Genomic DNA, 23,215 nt, shown 5'->3' with positions numbered 1-23,215 from the left:
CATAAAACAAAACCTGTAAATTACTCCAAAATTACTGCTTCTCTTGGATGCAAAATTATCATCAGAGAAAAGGCTGGTCTTTATCTGTGGTCAAGAATGTGTTGGCGTGGGGGCTGGTGGTATAGCTAAGTGCTAAACTCGCACTTAGTCTGCACAAGATCTCAGGTTTGATCTGCAGGAGGGAGAAAAGGAAAGAAAGGAAGAAGAGGTGGAGGAAAGAAATCTTGATGTAAGAACATGGAGCAAAAACCACAGAGATCCCCGTGTTCTTTTCTATCCATATTGTATCAGACAAAAAAATTGGACCAAGCACATGAAAAATTCACACAGTTCACGTTAGGCCTTGGCCACTGACCACTCCTGAGACAGCTACTCTAGATATAGAAAAGCCAGTGGCAATTCTGAATTAACCAGACTGATACAGCCACTATGTTGTCCCACAGATAATGTCCCTCTAGGCTTGAAGTAGCAGAGCTCTGATTCCTTTTATTTTTAAGAAATTCTTTTTTTCTCTACTCTAAGGAAATGTGAATTAAAAACAGCCTTGGTCTCACATAATGGAGAAGGCGCTACTTTTTGCTGTCCATTTTGAACGTAATTCACCAAGGCCCAAGAAGGCCGATTCTACTTCTGCCTTTGTGAAATGTGATAGCACTTAAATAACTGCGTCACGGAGGTACTCGTGGAAAGAAAGTGCTACATAAATTAATGCTTAATGATTTTTGACAATTATGTCACATGTGATTACTATTATCTCCCTGCAGTTCTGTTTTCCTACAAAAGAAATATTCAGATATATCAGACTAATATCTACTCAGGCAGCCAGATTTACCGGCACAACAATTCTGAATATAAAATATAAATATAATGCCAACTGCTAAAAGTAGAGTTCCAAACAGTGAGCTTCAGTAGGTAATCCTTTGTGGGATTGAAAATAACATAAATATTTTAAAAAGAGAAAGCAAATACAAACCGGCTCAGACTACGTTTTCAGTGCTACAGATTTTATGAAAACTTACACAGGGTCTCTCAAGGCCGTGCTGCCTGGCTCCCTAGCAGAGATGAAGGGTAGTAATAAAGCAGGCTGCTCAGCTTTTCGAAGGATATGAGATTCATGAAAACCCTGGCAATACTGGGGTGGGGGGCGTGGAATCTCCGGGTCTTGCGCTTCAGCACCTCTTCTATTCCCTATGTTAGTTTATCCGTGTTAGGCACGCATCTCACAAGAACACCAATTACATTAGGGGTTAGGTGCTCTTGAGTGACTCCTCAGAGGTGTGAAACAAAAGCAATTTCAGGTCCAAATTGCAAGACGGACCTGAAGACGCATGAGACAGGAAAGGAGGTTCTGGGGCTCCGAGTGTAGCTCTGTGGTACAGCACACGCTCAGCACGCACAAGGCACAGTTTACCAAGAAAAAAAAAAAAAAAAAAAAGACAGAAAACCAAAGCCTACATGTTCAAAAATCAAACGCACCTAAGAGCTAATTTAAAGAAAAAAAAAAAAACACTCTAATGTCTCTTTACGGTTTATGAATTCTATGGAACTAAAAATATCAAACCGCTCAGGACAAATGATTAAGACAGAAAAGACAGCTTATTGTGTGACAGCCAATGAACTCTAGAGTTAAAAGCAATTCTTACTCAGAGTTCTACAGATTTCCCAGGAAAGGTGAGTGAAGACAAAATTATATAAAATGAGGTCAAACAAACTCCTGCTCACATCACCGTATAAGATGTTTACTCTGCTTTTTTCTTCATAACCTTTACCTTAAAACATACTATACTTGTACTGATTTATTTTAACAAGAAATATCTCTTTTCATTCTCTATCCCTCTCTCTTTTCTTTTTCTTTCTTTCTTTCTTTTTTTCTTTCTTTCCTTCTTTCTTCCTAAGGCCAGGTCAGAGTGATTCAGAACATTCTTTCACGGTGTGATCATGTTCATTCTGTGTAACACCTCCAGTCATTTTTTTTTTTTTTTTTTTTTTCAAACACTTCTTGTTCTGATCCGTCCAAACATCTTGATGTTTAGGTTGGGGAAGCTGAGTTGTTGTTTATGAGTTATCTCTAGTGCTCAGATATCCGGCAGCTTTTTCCTAGGAAGTTAGCTTTGTACATGAGAGAAAGGAAAGAAGAAAAAAAACAAAAAACCCACACTGCATGAGAAGTGGGGGAGGCTGAGAAAGTTGGAGAAGGGGCAAAGATCAGAAAGAATAAAGTCTAGTGATCTAGGATTGCCAAAAATTAAAGTCATGTGGGTACTTCCATCCCTAGAAAGTCTGCTTTTTCTAAAGAGGATGTGAAAGGTGTTGAGCTGCAGTACAACCTGATGAAGCAGACACACAGTGCTTAAAAAAATACAGAGGCTTTTTTTTTTTCCTTTAGAATTTGATGGGTGTTAATTCATCCATTAGTCTGCAAGGGGAAATTCCCCTCCTCCTCTCTGCACTGGGTGAATTTCAGCACCACACAAAGCATTTTGATCCCTGACTGTGGTTAGCTGTCATCTGCCAAGCCTGCTTTTATTTGTCACTGGTACGTACACTCAGTATTCCATTTGCCCTAAGGTTCCAAAGATAAACTTACAGATGGACCCCTCCTGCTCAGTAGTGCCAAGTTTTCTCAAGTCTTTCTAATAATCAAGAAGTTTAAAAAAGAAAAGGGAAAGAGAGAGGTGGGGGATAAAAATTATCACCCTATTGATAACAGTTCGAAGAGAAAATAAGACCAAATGCTAGGTGAGACCAACAGGCAAGAGAGGAATCACAGAACTTCTCCTACAGGAATTAACCTATAGAAGTTATCAATTTCTAAAACCAAGGAAGGAAAAATGTAGCAATCATCAGTGCCTGTTACTTCTTAAATTTAGGCCCCATCAGTCTTAAAACAGCAGCTTAAGAGTCACCCACAGGGCTAGGGAGGTAGTTCAATTGAATAAGCGCTTGCCTGGCAAGCACAAGGGCCTGAGTTCAATCCCCAGCTACACCAAAAAAAAAAAAAAAAAGAGTCATCCACAGATATGAGTTCAATTACTTCCTCAGTGTCCACCTTCAACTACTTCCGGAGCACATTTTCAGTGCTTTCTGGGATATTCCATCCTTATACTAAGGTTCTCTGAGACACTGTGATTAACAGTATACTTCAAATCAATCTCCTTGTTTCTGTTAAATCCAATTGTTATATTGGGGAGTACATTTCAGATGTAATAACCTAGAATTACATCTTTGAAAGTTTGAGAAGTTATTTAAGCAATGTGAAGGGAAAACAGTTTTTCTGTGTCACTAATTTTTTATTTTTTATTTTTATTTTTTTTTTCAGAAGCAGGGATTGAACCCAGGCCCTTGCGCTTGCCACATTAGCACTTATTCTACTGAGCCATCTCCCCAGCCCCTTTTATATCATTTTTTGATACAAGATTGTGCCATGTAATTCAGGCTGTCCTTGAACTCATTATGTAGCCCAGGCTGGCCTGGAACTTATGGCAACCCTCCTGCATCTGTCCCCCAAGTACCGGTATGACAAGAATGCATCACAATGCCTAACTGTATAGCTCATTGTAAAAAGCCAAAGCTGTACTGAGCAAGTTGACATGCTTTGAGCTGCCCTGTCAGTTTCCTACAAAAAGTCCTCCTTCCTGGACAGAGGAAGTGGAAACACAAAATGCTGCATGAGGGAGCAGTTCTTCCAAGCAGAACTCACCAGTCTTCGCTTGGGCTTGATGAGCGGCCGATTCTGCCCATTCATCTTATGGTAGAGCCCACAGGCATTGCAAAGGTAGTGACCAGTACCATCTCGCCGCCACAGTGGGGTCGAGGTTGCCCCGCAGTTCACACACTCCCTGCCTTCTGGAAACAAACAACAGATAAGTCACTTATGGAAGGAAAACACACAGGGAGACAGACAACTTCTAGAATTAGGAGAAGAAGCCAAGCTGAGAAGTCTTCTTTCTTGGCCCTTCAGAGAATCATTTCCACTGCCACCTCTTATTTGCTGACAGAGTTATTACTGCCCTTCATTCCTGCCTTGACCACTCCCAGGACACAAACTGATTGTGTCCAAAGAAGTGGAAGATTAATAAATAGCAGCAGAACCTTGTTCTCAGCCTGCTTTATTTGATGGGGGAAATCAGGTAGAAAAAAAGAGGAAGGCAGATTTCAATTTGAAATACTTTCCTGAGAAAGGCTGAGCCCTAGACAGTGGCAAAAGCCAAGCATCCCTTTCATTTCCCTCAAAGAAAAACAAAAAACAAGGGTGACCCCTTTTATCACTAGCTCTGTCTGCATAGCTTGATTAAATAATGAAGATTAGGATGAGGGAAAAGGAAAGATTAATTAATGACTACATAGATAAACAGATACTAACTAGATGTATAGATTGATCAGTTGGCTGGCTGATGAATATCCGGGGCTCTGGGTTTTGCTTTTAATAAACTTGTAATTGCTCCTTATTGCAAAGTTATATTTACCTCCTCTCTATCTAGAAAATGCCACGGTTTTCCATAGCTTTCCATCCACTAGTATAGAAACTAAAGTTGAGTGTGAGCCCAGCCTGACTGGCCAGCACTTGCTAGAAAGAAACACAGAGTAGCCTTGAAGTAGGGAACCTGAGAGAAAGATGAGGAGGCAGAGGAGGGGTGGGAGAGATGAGAGGGATTGAATGAAGATGGCTTGGAGATCAAAAGAGAAAAGCCAGCCAAAGACAGTGGGGCTGCTGGTGGGCTGTCGGCCACAGCCTGCTGCAGTTTCTCTTTTTCCAATGACACAAACCAAATAAACAGAAAACAGCCCCGGCTTGTTGCAGCAGCAATTCTCCTAGAGCTAGAGCTAGAGAGTGACACACTCCCACTCCCATGAAGCACATGAAAGAAGCCCCTAACTTGCACAGAACCTGGGAGAAGGTGTGATTTCTAGCTAACACCTCTTGAGGAAAAACAGGATGCCTTTGGGGGGACTCTCCTCCACTTTGGGGAACAGCTGGATGCCCTGTGGTACACAGTTCTTTCAGTGCCCAAGAGGGACCTGGAGGGGCAAGGGCCATAGTCATTCTGGTCCACTGGGACAGGCCCAGGGAGGGCCACAGAGCCAGTGTGCAGTGCAAAGGAAGATGAGTCAAGCTGACAGGTGCTTTGTCTTGAGATTAGCAATCACCACCAGTCTAGCAGGAGGGCTGAAGTGGGAGCAGAGAACCCAGAGAGTGCTTACAAATTGTGATGCCTCTGAAGAAAAGAAAAGTGGAAAAGTAAGCCATGAGGAGAGCAATTTAACTGGCTATAAAGAGAGGAGAAGTCTGGTTTGGCAGGCTGGAGCCCTGCTGGACCTTTGGAAACCCCCAGATCAAGAATGAGGGAACTCGTGGCATGCACACCCTCGGGGCTCTGTTCTCTTCCAGGGGCAAATTCAATAGGAAAATTTAAAACCTTGGAAAATGCAAGATGGTCTGACTCCCTTCTCCCTATAGCCCAGAGTGATAGTTTTTCTCTTATTTGTTTTTTCAAATACTTTTAAAGCAAAGATCCCACCCTCCCCATTCCAAGAAGCTTCTGGGCCTGGGGTCTACAGAAAGCTTTCCTTGTGTCCACTAACTTTGCACTCGGGGGCCAAAAACACTTTCCTGGTACTCAGCAGCTCTTTTCAGTTCTCTAAAAAAAGCCCTGGAGTGCCTCACACCCATACCTTTCACTTGGGGTCAGAAGCCAGGGTATGTGGCAGACTGGATGTGGGGGAGGCGTGAAGAAGAGGGGAAAGGGCGAGTGGGCGAGTGCTGGCCGCAGCCAGGGCCAAGAGGCTGCAGGCCCCAGTTTCCCTGCTGCCCTTTCTGGGGACAGCAGCCCTGGCCCCACCCTACTTTGACACAACCACTTAGGTTCCTGCCTTGCTGGGGCACTAGGCCAGCGGAAGGGTAAAGTAGAGCCTGCTCCCCCTGCATATGTGCCACCAACAGCCACCAGGATGGGGTGGCCCCTGTAGGGAACAGCATGGATGGCCCCTGCTCCTAGGCACCCTGGCATGAGAGGATGTCACCTTCTGATGTGACCAGTCTGATTTCCTTTCCTTTGTCAGTCAGGAGGCAGGATGACAGCTTCCTTTTCAGAGGCCCTTGAAAGCCAGAGAGCAACGGCTGCTCTTGGGCCCGGCTCTGCACACTAGAGCAATTTTCTGTCTTGATTCACTCCGCAAGTTTGCGATTACCTTGTGTGCGCTCTTTCTTTCTCTTTTTTCCTTGTTGCCTCCAGTCTGTGATTTCAGCCCACAGCCAATTTTCCTAATGGAGGCCCCCTGTCTACTGCTTTCTGTCCTGCCTGTATGCCTGAGCTGCTTGGGCAGACACCTCACTCTTAGGTGACAAGAACCACAGAGCTGTGAGGCTTTTTGACATTCAACAGCCATTTTCAAATGCCCCTTGGGCTTCAGACTGAAACCTTGACAAGCCTGATGCTGTGCTGTGAGGGAACAGGGTCCAGGGCAGGAGATTTCAGAGGAGCCCAGAGGAAGATGCCCACAGTTAAGGGGTGGTTGGGAGCCTTTGGTAAAAGCTTTTTGTCTTTTGTTTGCAAAGACCTATCCCAGCTCAGAAAGCCAGGGAGTAGACAGCCATGTGCCCTGGCTATAGCTTCTACGGGTTCTCCAAAATGCAGCCCCAATAGCTCTGACAGCCCTCTCTTCCTCTAGCAAGTGTATTTACAAAGAAAAAGCAGAGAGAGAGAGAGAGAGAGAGAGAGAGAGAGAGAGAGAGAGAGAGGAGTCCTTTCCAGAGTGTTCATCAGTTGACCCTTTGCACACACAGAGCTTCTCAGAAGCTCCCCTCCACACTCCAAAAGTCCCAGCTCCCTCGCTGGCCAGGTGTGCTGTTCTTGATTTTTTGTGACTGAGAAAGGAATAAGAGGAGGAAGTAAAGACCCAAGTTTTAATGGCCTCCTCTCTCCCTTGGCAAAACACTGCAACTACAGGTGATCTCAGCTCTGCTTTAGGGACCCCCCCCCCCAGCTGCTCCCCCGCCCCTGTTCACTGTCTTAAAGGAAGAAATGAGAGCCCAAACTGAAGCAGAGAGAGTGCACAGTCGGGGGAGGGGGGTGGAAATCAAACAATGAAATGAGGCCACTGGCACCAGAGGCTTTTGGGAAAGTCACTCTGTCACCTCCCCACACACAAGCCACCACACTGGCCTCAGAGACCTGGATGTTCCCCCAACCTCATGATCTTCTCAGTGAAGAGAACTTAAAAACAACAACGAAAAAAACTTGATGCGGCCCCCTGTTCCGAAGCTGAGCTGTCCCCATCTCTCCAGCAACCGCCCCCCCAACACCAGCCAGCCAGCCCGTCCTGGAGCAGGAACCCGGTGCTCTGCTCCCCAGGTCTCCTTCCTCTGCTCTCTCTCTCTGACTCCGCCAACCAGCCTACCTCCTTCTCCCTCCTGCCCACTTTCATGTACTGAACATGCAGGTCTGAGCTTTTCTGTCAGCCTAACCGCATCCGGACTCTATTAAAGTTCCTGGCTCGGGATAAACAATGCAACTGTCGCGTGCAGCAGTCTGAAAATAATTGGATTAGCTAAAACATATCAACTAAATAGAGACAGTCCTGCTCAGGCAGTCGGAGTGAATGTCACCCTAGAAAAAAACCCTGAAAACTGATCTCATGGTCACTGGGCTCCCCAAACCCTCCCCTCTGAAGTTTTCAACTCGGAGCTCTGGGAGCACCCATTTCAAGACTGCTCTTCTCACTCTTTAAAAACAACTCACTTTCACCACTGCTTTTTTATAGGATCCAAAGAGACAGAGAGAAAGACACTTGGAGAAGACCAGGGAATGCATATGTGCCCTGAAATGATCACACCTTAGAAGACTACAACCTTCATGAAATCATACTTAAGATACACTTAAGCCTTCTCTCACAGAACCCCTGTCTCTCCTGCGACTGATTGCTTCCACTAGGAACAAAATTGATGATGGGTTATTCTGTTCTTAGGGTAAAAAATATCTGTGTGTGCATGTGTGTTTTAATGCAAGTGACTGCATCCACAGAATAAACAGGCACCATGCCACGAGACAGAGCTGCTCTTTGGAAAGAGAATAACCAGAGTTAACAGAAATACACACCTTCAGAGCCCTTTTTTGCTCGCCACATCTCCTGGCTTCTGGTCAATGCAGGAATATGTCCGAGTACAGCTTCCTGCCCCCGCCCCACATGATAGCCCTAAGAGACCTCTAGGTAACCAACGGGGCCCTAAAAGACCTGCAGGTAACCAACGGGCCGCTGGACATCTGATTTCCATTCAACTCTGCTTCCCTGTCACACAGCCACCTCCTGCTCTCTGAAGCTAAACTCAGTCTCCTTTCCACCAAGGAAAGTGGGTGCTATTTTTGCCTTATTCCTGTCTCTTTCCCAAAACTTCAGTGACATACACACATTTTATTTATGCCTGTCCCCTAAAGAACTGTCCTCTGCTATACACAGAACGACTCCCTTTGAGCTGAGGGAGAGGAACGTCTCAGACTAACAGGGGCCAAAGGGGTCACGGGAGGGACCTGTGTTTGTTTAGGTTTGAGGAGGTTTCATTTTAGCATTGAACACTAAAGATCTATTCCTGAGGCCTTCCATTTGGTTTTGAAGACTAACTAAATGTTACCAGCAGAATCCAGAAGTCCTAGGACAGGCGGGAGAGTACATACTGTGCTTTTGTTTCTCTCTTTGCTAGTTGCTGTCCTCCCTTTCTTACTGAGGGGTTTTAAATCAGAGCCGCCTTCCCTCTACCTCCTAAAACAGGAGCTAGGAGGACACACCTCATTCTCCCCAGGCTGGAAGAATGGGTAGAAAGCAATCTCAGAAGGGCTTGGATCACGGTCCCCCAGCTTCCCCAGGGACTCCTTTGGTGGTCGCTCTTGTCCCGCCCTAATTTAGGAGAAGGAGGGCAGAGTTGGCTCCTACCTGTGCTGGATCGCGCCTTGGGCCTCGACTTACATCCGAACCCCGTGGGGGAGCCCCCCAGCAGGCTGCTGGGCGGGAAGAGTCCGGAGCCATATTCGGGCACATAGGGCGGGTAGGTGGTGATGGGGTGGTGGGCGGACGATGAGGCGCCCCCCAGGGTGGTCATGCTGCCGCGCGAGTGCGAAGCCTCCAGCTTCATGCTGTCGGGAAGCGGCACCTGGTACTTGAGGCACTCTTTCTCATCCTGCCGTGCAGAGCCGGCCGAGCCCGGGGTGGACAGCGATGGGTCCGGGGAGACATCCTTCGGTGGGGTGGGTGGAAAGGTGAAGAGGTGTGGGCTGGAGTGGCCCGCGGCCAGGGACGAGGACGAAGCCGGAGGATACACGGAAAGCGGCCCAGGGGAGCCGTGGTGGATGGACGTCTTGGAGAAGGGGCTGAGGTTCCAGGGTGAAGCTGTGTGGTGGCTGCCCAGAGCTTTGCCGCCGTCCAGCCAGGGCAGGGATCCATGCAGCAGAGGCGGGCGGCATACCTGGCTCCCTGAGGGAGAGACGTGCAGGTGAGAGCAGCCCTGGAACACACCTGAGGACTCTTGCCTGGCCGCCCCAGCACCCACCAGGACCCGGATCAGTCCTGTTCGCTAACAGTCCCTGTAGCCCACCACCTGGACACACACCTTGGGGCCATCTCCTGTGCCCAGGTCCCATCAAACCCAGAAGAACTAAGAGCCTGTGCCTGACACCGGAGAAGCACTGCAGAGGAGTGGAGAAAGGTCCCTTGTCTTCTTATCTGACTTTTTCAAATATGCAGTCTAAATCACATTCCTAAGGTCCCTCTCTAGAACCTGACTTGATTTATTGGTTTCTTTCAATGGCTCGGAGTTTCCCATCCCAGACTTAATCCCATGCAGCCTGATAAGGGTCAGCTGTGAATGATGAGGCCTGAAAGATGGAGCCCGGCCACACGGGGGCTCAGCACCAGGAGAGAACTCCCCACCTTTGAGAGGCCCATCTCCCAAGACTTCTAGAAGGCACGGCAAGGAGCATTAGAGGGCTAGCACCAAGAAACCAAATTTCAGTGCTTGCTCAGAACTGACAAAGATGCTTCAGAGAGGCCTGGAACACAGGAAAGCTGCAAGGAAATTTTCATTGCTCAAGCATTTGAGAGAAAGTTTCCAAGGAACTTGGGATGGGAGTTTCTCTGCTTTTCTCACCCTTCCAAATCTGATAGAAGAAAATAGGCCATAAGTCCCCAAAGCAGGGATCCCACCAAGCCTAAATGACAATCTCCTCCTGAGCCCCTGATACAAAATTTCAGTTTATGTGTATGTTATAAACTGAGTCTGATTCACGCCAACTATATTTAGCATTCCTTTAAAATACAGTTTTAAGGCAATGATAACATACATGTCCATAGTCTCTGAAAAGGGTCTGTTTAAACTGGAAGTGCAAATCCACACACTTATTGATCTTTTAATCCAGTACCTGCCTCCTCACCAGTTAACACTCTATTCAACCACTGAGCGCAATACTGAAACTAAAATCTTGAGAGGAAGGGGAGGGGAGTTCAGGCGAACAGCGAGTTCTCTGAACTCCAAGGGTTAAGATTCAGCTCATGCAGGAAGTCGTGTAGTAAATAATATTAGCCCTGCATCTAGGCATTGCCACTCAACTGCTGATGCGCACAGAACATGGGCAAAGAGCACCCCATCTGCAAAAAAAAAAATAACACGCTTGTTTAAAACCTGACGACTGTGGGCCAGAGGACGCCTGCTGCTGCCGGAGGGGCTGTGTCATTGGTGGCGCCAAAGCCAGCTTAGAGTCAGGGGACCAGAGCTGCCCTGTGTCTGGCTGGACTGAGAAAACCTCATAGTTTCTCCTTCTGAATTTTTGCTCCTATTTCTGCTTTAGGAACATGGAAAGTGCTAGACCGTTCTTCCCCCTAACTGCCCCAAGCTGGGTTGCTTTCTTTACATTTCCAAACTCTCCTAAACTCAGGGTGAAGAGGCAAAAGGACACCTAGAATGTTCCTTCCTAGAAGGAAGCCCTGATATATCCTAAATCTTCCTCAGGATACTAAGGGGACTGTGGTAGGCCGGAGCCAAGAATAGGGCCAGAGTTGTAGCAGGCAATGAGACAAACAAATTTAAAAAGTGGAAAATTTCTGTGCAGCCGGGAAATTACCAGGAAACCTAAAATTCCTCAAATTCAAGGCAGTAATCTTGCCCCTTAAACTGATTCAAGCACCAGAATGCCATTCTGGGCCAGGACTAGGTAAGAAACTTAAAAAAAAAAATCAAATGCACTAGCTGGAGGAAAGCTCAAGGAGGTCAGAAATGGACCTCCCTGAAAAATGTGCCGGGAGAAACCCGCTTGGGGGCACCGGCAGAAACTCCACCAGGAAACTGCGGGCTCTCAGGGAGCGTCAGCCCTGCGCAAGCGCCCAATCTGGAGCCGGCTTGTTAGGTGCCCGCTGCCCGGCCCCGGGAGCCTCGGCCCGCGGAGTCACCGCCTGGGCGTCCCGCACCGGGGACCTCCGGGCCCCTTAACCTGCGGCCGCGCAGGGACTGAGGGCCGCATCTCCTCGCGCGCCAGGTGAGCCCCTGGCCTGGGACCTCAGCCCGGAGAAATGCCTGCTGCGACTCTTTTTAAAAACACACTCTCACAACGAGAGAGACGGCTTCCTCACCCATTTCCGGGCTCCAATTTTTTTCTGTAAATGAACTAGTAACTTCACGTAGGGGCTATCGCGGGTTCTCCCCAGCCCGAGTCCCTCCCGGCCTCCTCGAGCGAGGAGCGCGGGCGCGCAGGGCGAGGGTCCCAGCCCCCGAGAGCGCGCACTCACCGTGGTGGGTCGGAGGGTACCTCTGCACCGTGGCCCGGACCGAGTTGCCGTAGTAGGACGGGACGTGGTTGCCTTGACTGTCGATGTTAAAAAGTACATCCACCTCCTCTGGCAGGGGGTACTGCGTCGGGTCCATGTAGGAGTGGCCGAGGCCGGGGTGGTGCGCGTCCGGGTGCTGCCCGTTGAGGACCGCGGGGTGATGGTGGCTCACCCAGCGCGGCTGGTCCGCGGTCACCTCCATGTCCTCGGCTGCGCTCGCGCCCTCTCGCCAGGCCCGGAACCCGCGCGCCGAGAGGGAGGGCGGTCGGCCTGGGAGGTCCGCGGACTCCGGCCGTCGGAAGGCCGGGAGCTTGTTTAATGGTTTGCTTTCAGTGGGGAACTAGGGAGACTGGGAAGGAAAGATGAGCAAAGGAGGTTTGGGGTGGGGGGAGGGATCTTTAAGGGATAGTTTGGAGAAAAGAAAAGGAAGGAGAAACAAATCCAAAAAGTAGGACCAAATTTTTTTAAAAGGGGGGCGAAGATGCTGGAATTCTGCGAGAAGGTTTCCTCAGCACTAGAGCTCTCGGCGCCCAGTCACCTGCAAGGAGAGGAGAGACCTAGTTGAGCATATAAGCACTTGAGCACCTGAGTTTTGGAGCTGACCACCGCCCCTGGATCCGCCCGCCCGCCAACCCTGCGCACGGGAGCAGGGACTCGCTTGCGCGCCCGGACGCCGCCAGAGGGGCAGCCGGGCTTCCGAGGACATCTCGGGAAGGACCGAATGGTTATAACCGGGAGGACAGGTCTCTCCCTCGGGGACCTCAGTCCTGGGACCTTTCTTGCAACCACTAGAAACCGTCCAAAAAAAAAAAAAGGAACAAAAACGAGACCTGAGTTTTAATCTTTTAAAAGTCCTCCCAAGTTGGGCAAGAGAGGGGGTGAATCAAACTTAAAAAAAAAAAAAGTCATCATACCAACCTGGGTAGCAAGAACTGGAGAGGAGGAGGAGGCGTGTGACCCGCTCAGTCAGATTGCGTAGCTCGCTCTGTCTCGCGCTCTCTCCGTCTCGCTTTTCCCCCCTCTCTCTCTCACTCTCTCAGTTTTTTTTTTTTTTTTTTTACAGGGAATGCATTCTTTCTGAAAGTATCAGGACGGCGCCAGGCAGCTCAGTGTTCGCAGACAGCTGTGGCGCGACGCAACTTAAGGAGGTTCTAGTGTCATCCGCGCCGAGGGGGCGGAGCCTGGCGCTGGCGAGGAGGGGACAGGATCCCCGGCACAAGGAAACGGCAACCCAAACCCGCTCCAGGACCTCACCCCCACCCCGCCGCCCCTCCTCCCGCCCCGTCACTGACCGGAAAGGGGCGCCACGGAGGGCTGCCGCGGGCGGAGGGACGACTGGCAGGGTGGGCGAGGCCGGCTGGGCCAGGGGCGGAGGGGTGCTCAAGAGGGAATTGGCGCTCTGGCCCTTTAAATGTGGCCTCGGCTCCTGCCGATTCATTCTGGTTTGGGAGACAGTTCCATCCCGGTGAAACTGTCCTGCCCCATTCATAAAGTTAATTTCCACCAGGGACTTTCTTTCTCAGACTTTTAAATGGACACATTATTATTATTATTATTATTATTATTAGTAGTAGTAGTAGTAGTAGTAGTAGTTAGGGAACTTCAGTGAGCTTATCAACTGGGGGTTATGTGCACGTGAAAGTGACCAGGAAAAAAAATAAATGTTGCATGCTAAGGTTACAACCGGCCTCTCCGTCCGGTTCCCTAAAATGTGGAGGCATCGGGCACATGGAACATGCCCGCACTACTTTTTTGTCGCTGTCACCCATTTTCCCCTTGGCCTTTAGTTTTCACAAGGCTCTCCCGTGAAAATGCCCCAGCTGTTGCAGCTGTCCTTTGCAGCCCTAATAATCTTTGTAATCGATGTGTGCTTTCTACTTGAGTGACAATAGTGATGGATGACAGCGGGGAGGGGAGATGGAGCCTTGCCCGTGCATGTGCCAACTACAGCCGGAGAAGGTAGGACTCGGGCTTTGCTCCAGTTTCCAAACTTTACCCTTCGCTCTGCCTAGTTTCCTCCTCAACTCCGGCCCCCAGCCGAGGACGCCGGTCCCCTCCAACAATACTCGCCCTAGACTCCCGGGTGGGACGAGGCGGCTCTCCCCGCAGGGTTGTTGGTTGGCTCTGCCCAGTGAGCCGCCCGGGACAGAGGGAACTCGGCTCCGAGAAGCCCAGGGGAGGGCGGAGCTGCGAGAGGCGGGGTCAATAGGGAGCCAATCAGCGGGCGGGGCTGCGTCCAGGCATCTAGGGGCCCGCCCTGCGGGCTGCAACCTCTGAGGCGGCTCTCGGTCCTTTGAGCCACTGCATCCCCTAGCGGCGCTGTGGCTCCTGCACGCAGCAGCCAGAAAGTGCGGCCTGGGCCCAGGGTCAGGCGGGAAAAGACTCCAGGTCCACCTTAGTGTATGTGTTCGAGGAGTGGTTGGGGGTTCTCCCTGGAGCTTCCCCACTTGACTGAGCCGAGAGCTAGACTTGGGGATCATTTGAAAGACATTTCTCTCTTAACTCCTCTACTCATAAAATTCCTCACAAATTCTCTGTACCATACACTAGAAGCCAGCCCTACACGTCAGTTCTGAGCGTCCTCTCGAGTGACCAAGAGAAAACACTAATAATCAGCTTCAACTAAATGCTACCCTTGTAGAAAGACTGAGAGATAAGTTTGGAAGAACGGGTCCCTCGAGTCCTGGACCTTCGGTGGGGTCCTCACTTCTACAAAATCCGATGTGTGTTTGAAGTCAGGATTGATTTTCTACAATAGAAAGGAAGAAAGTCCCTAAATTTAAAAAATAAGTCCTCCCTTCCGTGTGGCTCTGGGGCCTAGACGGTTTGCACAGGGCGGCCGGGTAAAGGAGCATCGATTTTCCTCTCACTCTTTGACCACGCATCTCTCCTGGGCCAAACTGCCAGCCTCTCCTCCAGCTCACGGCGCTCTCAAAACTTTTTAATTATTTAGCTGCTGTCTAACAGGCACCGGAAACCACTCCACAACCAAGGGGAGAAGACGAAGGAACGCTCATAGTTTTTGCTAAAAGGATAGAGATGAAGATTAAGGATGGAAGTCGCAAGAAAAATAAGAAGCGTTTCTTCCCGCGGTGGCCCAACAGCCTGACCCTATCAGTTCACAGCTCCCCGAAAACCCCAAGCATAGAGTGTTGGTCCTGGGCACAGAGACTGAAAAGCCCAGCAAAGGTAAAAGGAAGCCAGCTTCCGGGGGAGAGGGAGCTACTGACGCCAGGACTTAAAAATGTTAACTTTTGAAGAGAAGAATGACGTTAAAAGATGGAGGGGCCGGGGAGATGGCTCGGTAGAATAAGTGCTTGCCTGGCAGGAGCAAGGGCCTGAGTTCAATCCCCGGTTCCGGAAAAAAAAAAAAAAAAAAAGGAAAAGTTTGGTGAGAGGAGGCCTTGCCCTGTAAGGGCGCCTGTGTGCTACCTTGGTGGTGGCAGGGGCGGAGATGATTCGGTTTAATTCGATCACCTCGAAGTGGGACCGCTGTGGGGTGGAAAATGGCACACACTCACCCCTCCCTGGAAAAATAAAAGGTTCGGGGCAGGCAGAGAGGGTGAGGGGCCTGCGGCTGGAGGCTTGGGGTAGCGGAGCCAGGCGGTAGGGGGTATTTAACATGTAATTCCCAGCCGGTCCGCCCCTGTTCCCGGACTGACAGTGGGTAATTGGGAAAGAGGACGTTGCTCTTTTGATGGCCCGCGCCGGCCAGTCTCGCCGACGCCACACTGGGTTTGACGTCACGGACCCAGCCCCAGAGTCAGTAGCATGGAGGGGGAAGGGCGAGAAGAAGAGAGGGATGCCCGAGAGGGAGGCCGAGGTCGGCCTGAGACCCACGGGGAAGGAAGGGGGAAGGGAGCGCGGCCGGAGCGGCTGAGGCGTGTGGCCTGAGGCGGAGAGCCGGGCGGGAGGCTGGGGTCTGGGCTCGGCCCGGCGCCGGCCTGACCCGCCTTGCCGGCAAATGCAGGCCGGGCTTCCTCCTCTCCGGCGGGCGGCGGGGGAGGGGAGAAGAGGGGGCTCCCGGCAGCGAAGGGGAAAAGGTGGTCCTCATTCTCTCGTGGCCAGAGCCCACAGAGCTGAGTCTGGCCTCCCGCGGAGACGCCTCTGCGCCCTCCCGCAGACTGGCTGCACCGCCTCCCCAGGCACGCGGGCCGGGGAGAGTCCGGCGAGACGCCCCCCTCCCTGGGAGCAGCGGGCGGAGCTCCGGGGGACGCAGGAGGCAACCGAGAAGGATGCTGCCGCCGCCGCCCTAGCGTAGGGCCGGCCTCCCGTAGTGCGGGAAGCCTCCCTTTCTGGGGTATGGGGCCAGCAAGGGGCCTGGAGCCCGGGACGCCCGCCTCTTGGAACAGAGAGAAGCGCAGCCACCGCCCGGCGAAGAGCCCGGCTCCAGTGCCGAGCGTGGGACAGCGGGAGCCACCTGGGCCTATCTGAAACCCCAGGCCTCGAGGCGGGTGCTTGAGGCGTCAAGTTGAGCGGGGTATGTGTGCCCTCTTGGGGAAAGGGTAAGAAGTGGAGTCTGACTTTCCCTCCACGATTGGGACAAACTGGGACCCACTCACACGCACCCACACAGGCCCAGGTGCAGGTCCCTCCCACGTGTCCTCCCAGGGTCGCAGAGACCCATCCCAATGGAAGCAGGGAATCCTCAGTTCTTGCAGAAACGGAGTTCCTGGAGCAAGTAGGTGGAGCAGATTCCGAGCCTCAGCCCTGGCATAGTGGACCCAGAGAGCGGAAACCCACGCAGCCAGCAACACCCACCCGAACCTGGCGGCTAGGGCCACCATGCGAGCTCCGCGGGGCCGCGGTGCGGCAAGAGGCTGCCCCAGGGCACGAACGCAGCTGGCCCAGGGCAACCAGCAACGCGGAGCCTCGGGGTTGAAGTCCTAAAGTTACTAATCTGGCTCAGGGGTAGAGAGCGTGCCTCAGACCGCCCGGGGCGGTCATTTGAGCGTGTTTACTTAAGGACTTTGCAAGCCGAGCGCGCGCGAAATAGCCGGATTTCCAGCGAAGCAGCAAATATTTGCAGGCGGGAGAAAGAAGCGGAGCCGGACCGCGCCGCCGCCTCCCTCCCCCCGGAGCCGCGGCGCCGGCCTGGGCGGACCCAGCGGTGCTGTTAAGGACTGAAATGAAGCCGGGAACCTGCGGGGCTGGGGGCGGGGAGGGCTCTGAGCGGCTCCAAAGGGCAGCCGGGGGAGCAAGGCCCGCGGCCCCGGCGATCCTGGGCTGGGGGAAAAGTCCCTTCCCACTCCAGTTCGATCAATCTTCCTTAGGCTGCGATCGGTCAATAAAAATGGTGTGAAGCTGCCGTGGTAGCAGAGTGTCTGGGGAGGAAGTGGAGGCCAGAGGTGTCGAGGCCGGCGCCGGCGCCCCTCACCAGCCGGGTGCGCGCCCCTGCGGTCTGCAAGCGGCAGGCCGGGTCCAGATCCCAGGAGCTGCGGAGCGCAGCCGGGCTAGGCCTTTAATTGGGTGTCTCCATTTTAACAGTGTCCATTGTTAGAGCAATTAGCGAGAGACAATGAGCCCCAAGAAGCGTTTAATTCGATACTGCGCGTCTGCTGCAGCCTCCGCCCGGGCGTTTAGAAAGACTGGCCCAGGCTTCCCGGGAGAACTGGGTAGGCACCCGTTCCTTTCCTTTAGCAAGTGTCTTAGGTGTGGGAGTTAAGAGGGGGGCGACTGGGATGAGAGCAAGGTGAGCCAGCCCATGGCAAGAAACCTGTCCCGGCCTCGAAAACCTCTGCCAGGCGCCCGTGAAATAATGGTGCCTCCTGGCAGCGCGTGCCCTAGGTCCCGAGACCTGTTGGAGAAAAGCCGGGAGAACCGGGACACGGAACCCAGTTTTCCCTTCTCCTTTCTCCCCTCCTCCGCCACCCGAACCAAGCCCAAATTTTCTTCCCGATAGGGAAGGAGGAGCAAAACAGAGACCCTGGTTTTTAGCACGTACACGCCTCCTTCTCCGGAGACCCACTACCCCCTCCTCTGCCCCGGCCCCCGGATTAAGTTACCGTGGCCGGGCAAGGATTTTTACTGGTTACGAGAATAGCACAGGTAAAGCTGAATAAACAGCTCTCCGGCTGCCGGGCAGGAGGGTTACGCCGGGGACACGGCCCAAGGCGCCACCGCCGGGCCAGGCTACGCGGACGCAACCGCGGGGGAGCCCTCACCGGCTCGGCGCCTCGGCCTAGGCAGGTTAACCCATATTATATAACCCTGCAGCTCCCATCCGTGCCCTCTTTCTCAGTCCCGCATGAACTGAAACGGAGAGAGCGAAATCGCACCCTAGTGATGGCCGAGGACCAGCAAGGTTGACCCTTTTTAAATAAAACACAGCGAACAAAGACTTTGGGGAAATGGAGAAACAAAGGCACCCAAAACTCACTGTCAACGGGAGGATGCTGGAGGTGAACACGTTTCAGGGGAACCCATAGGAGCCGGACGGAAAGAGCTATATGTGTACGCAGTTCTCCCGGCTCCCACGCCCCAGAGCGCGCGCCTGGGGTCTTCCCTCCTCGTGGAATAAGCCACCACTTTGGCGGTGAAATGTGGTTTGATTTACCCTTTTTTCTTTGTTTTTTGCTTATTCATCTGTCACCGTTTAAAACTCGGAAGGAAACCCGCCCAGGCCAGGGGGAGCTGAGAGCTCTGTGGAGAGTCAAAGAGAAAAGAGATGCGCTCGGAGATTACCCCTTCGCACTCCGCCCCGGCCCTGGCCACAGCGGGGGTCCCCAGCTTTGAGGGATGCTGGCCCTCCCTCCGCCCCTACCGACTTTTACCCCGGTTTAGAAAACCCCTGATCTTAGGGAGATAAAAATTGGGTAGGTCGGGGTGCAGCCGAAAAGGGGAGATGGATCTGGAGAAGAGAGGGGATTTCTGCTTTCAGGTTTAATAATACTCACGTGAAAGGGCGGAGGAGGGGGCGGGGTTGGAAAGCGCTCCCCTGGAGGGTGGGTTAAAAAGAATTCTAGTCACCCCGGAGGGAGGTTGTACCTCCTCGCTCTCCCTCCCTTCTTGCCTTGCAGGTTTGGGGACTCTGAGAAGATGAGGAAGGGATGGAGGTGTTCCCGCAGCGCGGCTCCTGTCTCTCCCCCGATCCCCTAGCGCCTCTAATTTTGAGCCAGAGACTCGCTGTTCTAGACCTGGCCTCCTGCAGGCCCGTCAGACCGTACGCTGGAGCACTCTGGATCTTGTGCCCAAGTCCTAGCATTTTTCGGGTGAAAAGGGTGCCCGTAGGAATCGGGCCGCCCCCCAGCTTGTTGCCACCCACCCTACCTCCGAGGCTGTCGCCGACTACCTCACAGTTACCCATCCTCCAAGGCCCCTAGCAGCCTGGGCCTCTAGCAGTGGGCCTTTAGTCTCGAGCTTTAGCCATTTTCGGTTGGCGTCTTAGACGGGAAGGGTGGGCTCTGTCTCGAGGGTACTGTGCGTTTACTCCTCTAGATCAGCCTGAGGAATGCGACTTCTGCGGGACAAGTGGACGTGGGAATCCGGAGTGAGGTGGGGGGTGTTAGCAGCTGGGGTCTGGAAGATGTGAAGAGGGCCAGGCTACGTGGATCCTGGAAAAAGCACAGGTGGGCTTTTAAAAGCAAAAATCTTGCTGGTCTCTGGGCACTCTCGAGGTCGCACAGCAAAATCCGCGACCCTGAGCGGCTCAGAGGGGTAAAGGGGCAGCGTTCTTACACACCCTTAGCGTGGCCCTCCTTCAGCCGGTGGAAACGGTCCTCTGCCAGCTGCCTCTCCGGCCAGGGCCCCGGGCTCGCTCTCAGCTCTCTACTGCCTGCCACCTCCTGGACCTCCAGTAATTTGTTATATGTAATAAAACAGCAACCGGAAACATATGCCTCGGTTTCGCTAGCGCCTGCAGACCCTCCGCTGCGTGGATATCGCGGAACCTAGTCAGGGTGGCTTGGCAACCATCTCATCCCATTTGACTGTCGCTCCCAGTCAAGAGCCAAGAGCATGCGAAGTCACAGTGGGCCCAGCAGCCAAGGAGAGGGGGCCCATGGCTCCAGAACCCAGGGATGCTAAACCTCTCTTCAGGTTATTCAAGCCATTAAGAAAAACGCAAAGATCAGAAGTATTTGGTCTGCCCAGCAGAGATTAACCAGGAGAGAAACAGACACCTCTGTGTAAAATGGCTCAGATACCAAGAATGAAACATCAGTTTGGCTCAGCCTAGTCATCATTGAAATAACCTGGTACTAGAAAACAGAATGTTTTCCACTCGGACCCACAAATGTAATCGGGATCCCTAATTCTCTGCCACCTTTTATAGTTTCAGAACACAAACTGTCAGAAGGGGCCTCAGCCTAGGACTCAAATGAACCTCGCTCTCCCTAGGGCTCTCTGAGTGGCTCCCCACACCCCAACAGAAGGACTCTGCCAGTGGGTGCCAGGACCACCCTTCCATACTTGCCTGGCCCCTTGCACCCTTGCCTGGCCCATCACCCCATAGATCTTCAACAAGAAGGCAGAGTGACAGAGAAACACATATCTCCCAGCATCAGTCCAGGGTTTTAGTGGAGATAGAGCAGCCGCAGTACCACTGTCCCGGTGCTGCCAGAAGTAGCTTGGATAGAAAGGAAGGCAGGCTGTGCAGTGCAGCCACTAACCATACCCTCCAAGCTCAGCTGCCTTCTCAGGCCAGGAACCTCAGGCCTCATGATGCAGCTGGCTTCAACCTGGGAGCTGAGCCCTCCACTTTATCCCTGTCAGTTAGTAATCAGCCCGAGTGAAATGGCACCCACTTGGGTCTTGATCTGTCTGAACTGACACTATATCCGGACCAGAGTTCAAACTAACAGAAAACAATTCCATTATTTCACTGGTGCACCACTAAAGGGTAAGCCCCCTCCTCTTGAAGAGCAATCCGGGCCACACGCATCTCATTTACAAACACCTGAAAAGACTCAACCTGCCTGGCTGGGATTCCTGGCCCGGAGCCTGGCCCCAGCACACAAGCACCTTTTCTGCCGAAACTGCTAAAGAGTTGAAGGACCAGAGAAATGCTCCAGAGTTATTTGTCTCTTCAAGGTTCTTCCTCTCCAGTCTACAAGCCCAGAGTCCTGGTGAATGTGGGTTGTCTAGGGGAGGCGAGAGGGACCGGGAGATATGATAAGCAAAACCTAAGGAGAAGAAGATGCTGCGGGTAGACTCACTTGAACCCTGCTCTGGACACACACCAGTTTCCTCAGGTGCCCTGTCCCGTCTAAGAGGAAGAAGAGCATACAAGCGACTTTTAGTGTTGCTGGTCTATAGAAGGAACTACCTTCACACAAGGTCTTGGAGGTCTGTGTCCTCAGAGTCCAAATCTTGTCCCCATTGTCCCTTCCCACCTCACAGCCCTGGTCACCCTCTCTAGGAAGCAGTGGTTTTCTCACCCACCTCCAGTCCCTCTGGAAGCAAAGATACCTCCAGACCCTGCGTCCCCAGGGGCCAGATGCCTATGCTTCTAGGCTCCAACTTTATCTTACAGTGTATATCTGTTTGTTTAATTATATGCAGAGACAATGAGGCTACACACACTTGTAAGCAAGGAAAATAAACATGATATTGACAGTGGAGCACTGAAGCCACCTCCGGGAGAAGGCTCCTGGACAGATGGATTCTTTCCCCCCAGTCCTGTGCCCTCCTTGCCTCAGGAAACTGCACAACCCTTCCCAAGCGTTTCCCCCGGCTCTGGTCTTTCTGTTTAGTCTTTCTTTGCATTCTTGGTTCTACTAGCTCTTTCCCCCAAATAAGAACATCCTCACACATCCACACACCACACTCACCCAAGGTCACTGCAGAAAGCAGAACGTTTCTAGGGACCAGAAAGAACAAGAATGACGGGATCTAGCTCACTTTCTTGCAGAGGCAGCTGTCCCTTTAGAGGCAGAACCTTCTCCTAATTCTCTCCACGTGGAGCAGGGAGAGGGCATGCAGAGGGAGAGAGGGAGATCTGTGTTCACTGACCTGGGCAGCGCGCTCCTGAGGGCCAGCTGTTTTTTATTTTTACCCCCACTTGCCGCAGAGATCTGAAGGCAGAGATGACACGCGGAGCTCCCCGTGGCCGCCGCGGCGTCCTCGCCACTGGAACGGCTCACCTCATCTCAGGCAGGCTTCCAGCGAGAGGCAGAACCTGGGCGCTGCGCATCCTTCCCAGGAGCCCCCTCCCCTCCGCCTTCCCAGCTCAGAGTGGAGAGCAGAGCTCTTCCGGGTTGCGACGGGGGAAAGGGAGGGAGCGAAGAAGAGGGAGGGGATGGATTTCACCCCCCTTTTGCAAACAAGCAAGCCACACATCAGGGGTGTACGAAACTGAGAGAGTGTTGGGGGGGCAAGAAAGTCTGCCTGAAATGTGACCTGTCCCTGGCGCCAACCAAGCCAGCCTACTGTCTTCTGGCACCGTTGGAATTAACACTATAAATGTCATCGGTGGTGTGCAGCGGATGGTTACCATAGGTATAAACATATTTTTGGCATTTTCCTCCCATCTTTGGAATGAGTGGGGACCCAGTGGGAGCAACTAGGAGTTCAGTCCCTGACAATGGCTGGCAGTGACAGCAAATACTGTCTCCCCCCCCACCCCCACCCCCACCAACAAGGCTTTCTCCTGTACACTGCTCCTTGAGTTTCTGTTTATGGGGACATCTCCAAAATGTGTGACTGCCTCCAACTCTCTGCGGCCAGCTGTAGCAGGCTGTAGAAGTTAGAGGCCAGCCGTTCCTTGGCTGGGCTTGACTGCCACCCTGTGCCCTTTCCACAGCAAGCGTGGAGGTAGGGGTGTCCGTGGCCAAACGGGCTAGACAGAGATGGTGCTCCTTAGGGGTCCCAATGCTTTTGAAGATGAATTCTAGGGGAAAAGCTACTTTCATGGACAGCACGAAAAAGGCACGGGAGACACAAGCAGCCAGTGATAAAATATCTTAAGGAAAATTTCCCTCTTCAGTTACCTAGGGCTGTAGCCCTCCCTCCCCTCAGCCTCCTCACCTCACCCTGAGTGTCCCTACTCCAGTGGGAAGAGATCAAAATCATCCTCAGGGGGAATCTGTCCTGAATAAATTTCAGTGAGAGTAAAATGAAACTCCATAAACATTGGGGTAGAAAGGTCAGGGTCCATTTGTTTTGACAGGTAGAGTTTTCTCCCCACAATATTTATATAATGAGAATATAGAAACTGACTTTAAAAATAAATCAATCTTTGGGGAGAAATAAAACAAAATTTGTCCATGACTGGGCCAGAAAGTCAAGAATTTTCAGGTGCTCCAACCGGTTGGGTCGGAAGAAAGGAGCTGCCTGGTGAAACAGGACAGGTTTGGGGGTTGGCCACTCCCTGGGAGAGGACAGGGACTTTGGCCCTCGTGCTGGAGGGTGGGCTACAAGGGAGATAGGCAGGGACTGGAACCCAGAAAGCTGGAGAAGGTCAGGTGTACAA

At 52.0% G+C, this 23,215-nt stretch overlaps 1 protein-coding gene across 4 annotated transcripts in view; it reads right to left on the bottom strand.

Moving 5' to 3' along the window:
* The window catches only part of Gata3 (GATA binding protein 3), a 29,508-nt gene extending 7,554 nt beyond the window's left edge, over positions 1-21,954 (bottom strand). Inside the window, exons 1-4 of one of the 4 annotated variants that reach the window (XM_023719718.1) lie at positions 21,757-21,954; positions 11,767-12,343; positions 8,926-9,462; positions 3,701-3,846 (exon numbers count right to left, since the gene is read on the bottom strand). In XM_023719718.1, the coding sequence (XP_023575486.1) occupies positions 3,701-3,846; positions 8,926-9,462; positions 11,767-12,007 (924 nt within the window). In that variant the 5' untranslated portion in view covers positions 12,008-12,343; positions 21,757-21,954. Of the gene's footprint in view, positions 1-3,700; positions 3,847-8,925; positions 9,463-11,766; positions 12,344-12,723; positions 12,821-18,184; positions 18,398-21,756 lie in introns of those variants that run through there. The other 3 variants (XM_023719719.1, XM_004635295.2, XM_004635294.2) reach the window with 3 other exon arrangements.
* Between the last annotated feature and the right edge of the window lie 1,261 nt (positions 21,955-23,215).

The sequence above is a fragment of the Octodon degus genome, unplaced genomic scaffold, assembly GCF_000260255.1.
Source record: "Octodon degus isolate 3935 unplaced genomic scaffold, OctDeg1.0 scaffold00071, whole genome shotgun sequence".
NCBI lineage: Eukaryota > Metazoa > Chordata > Mammalia > Rodentia > Octodontidae > Octodon > Octodon degus.
This window is presented reverse-complemented; position numbering and strand designations above follow the sequence as displayed.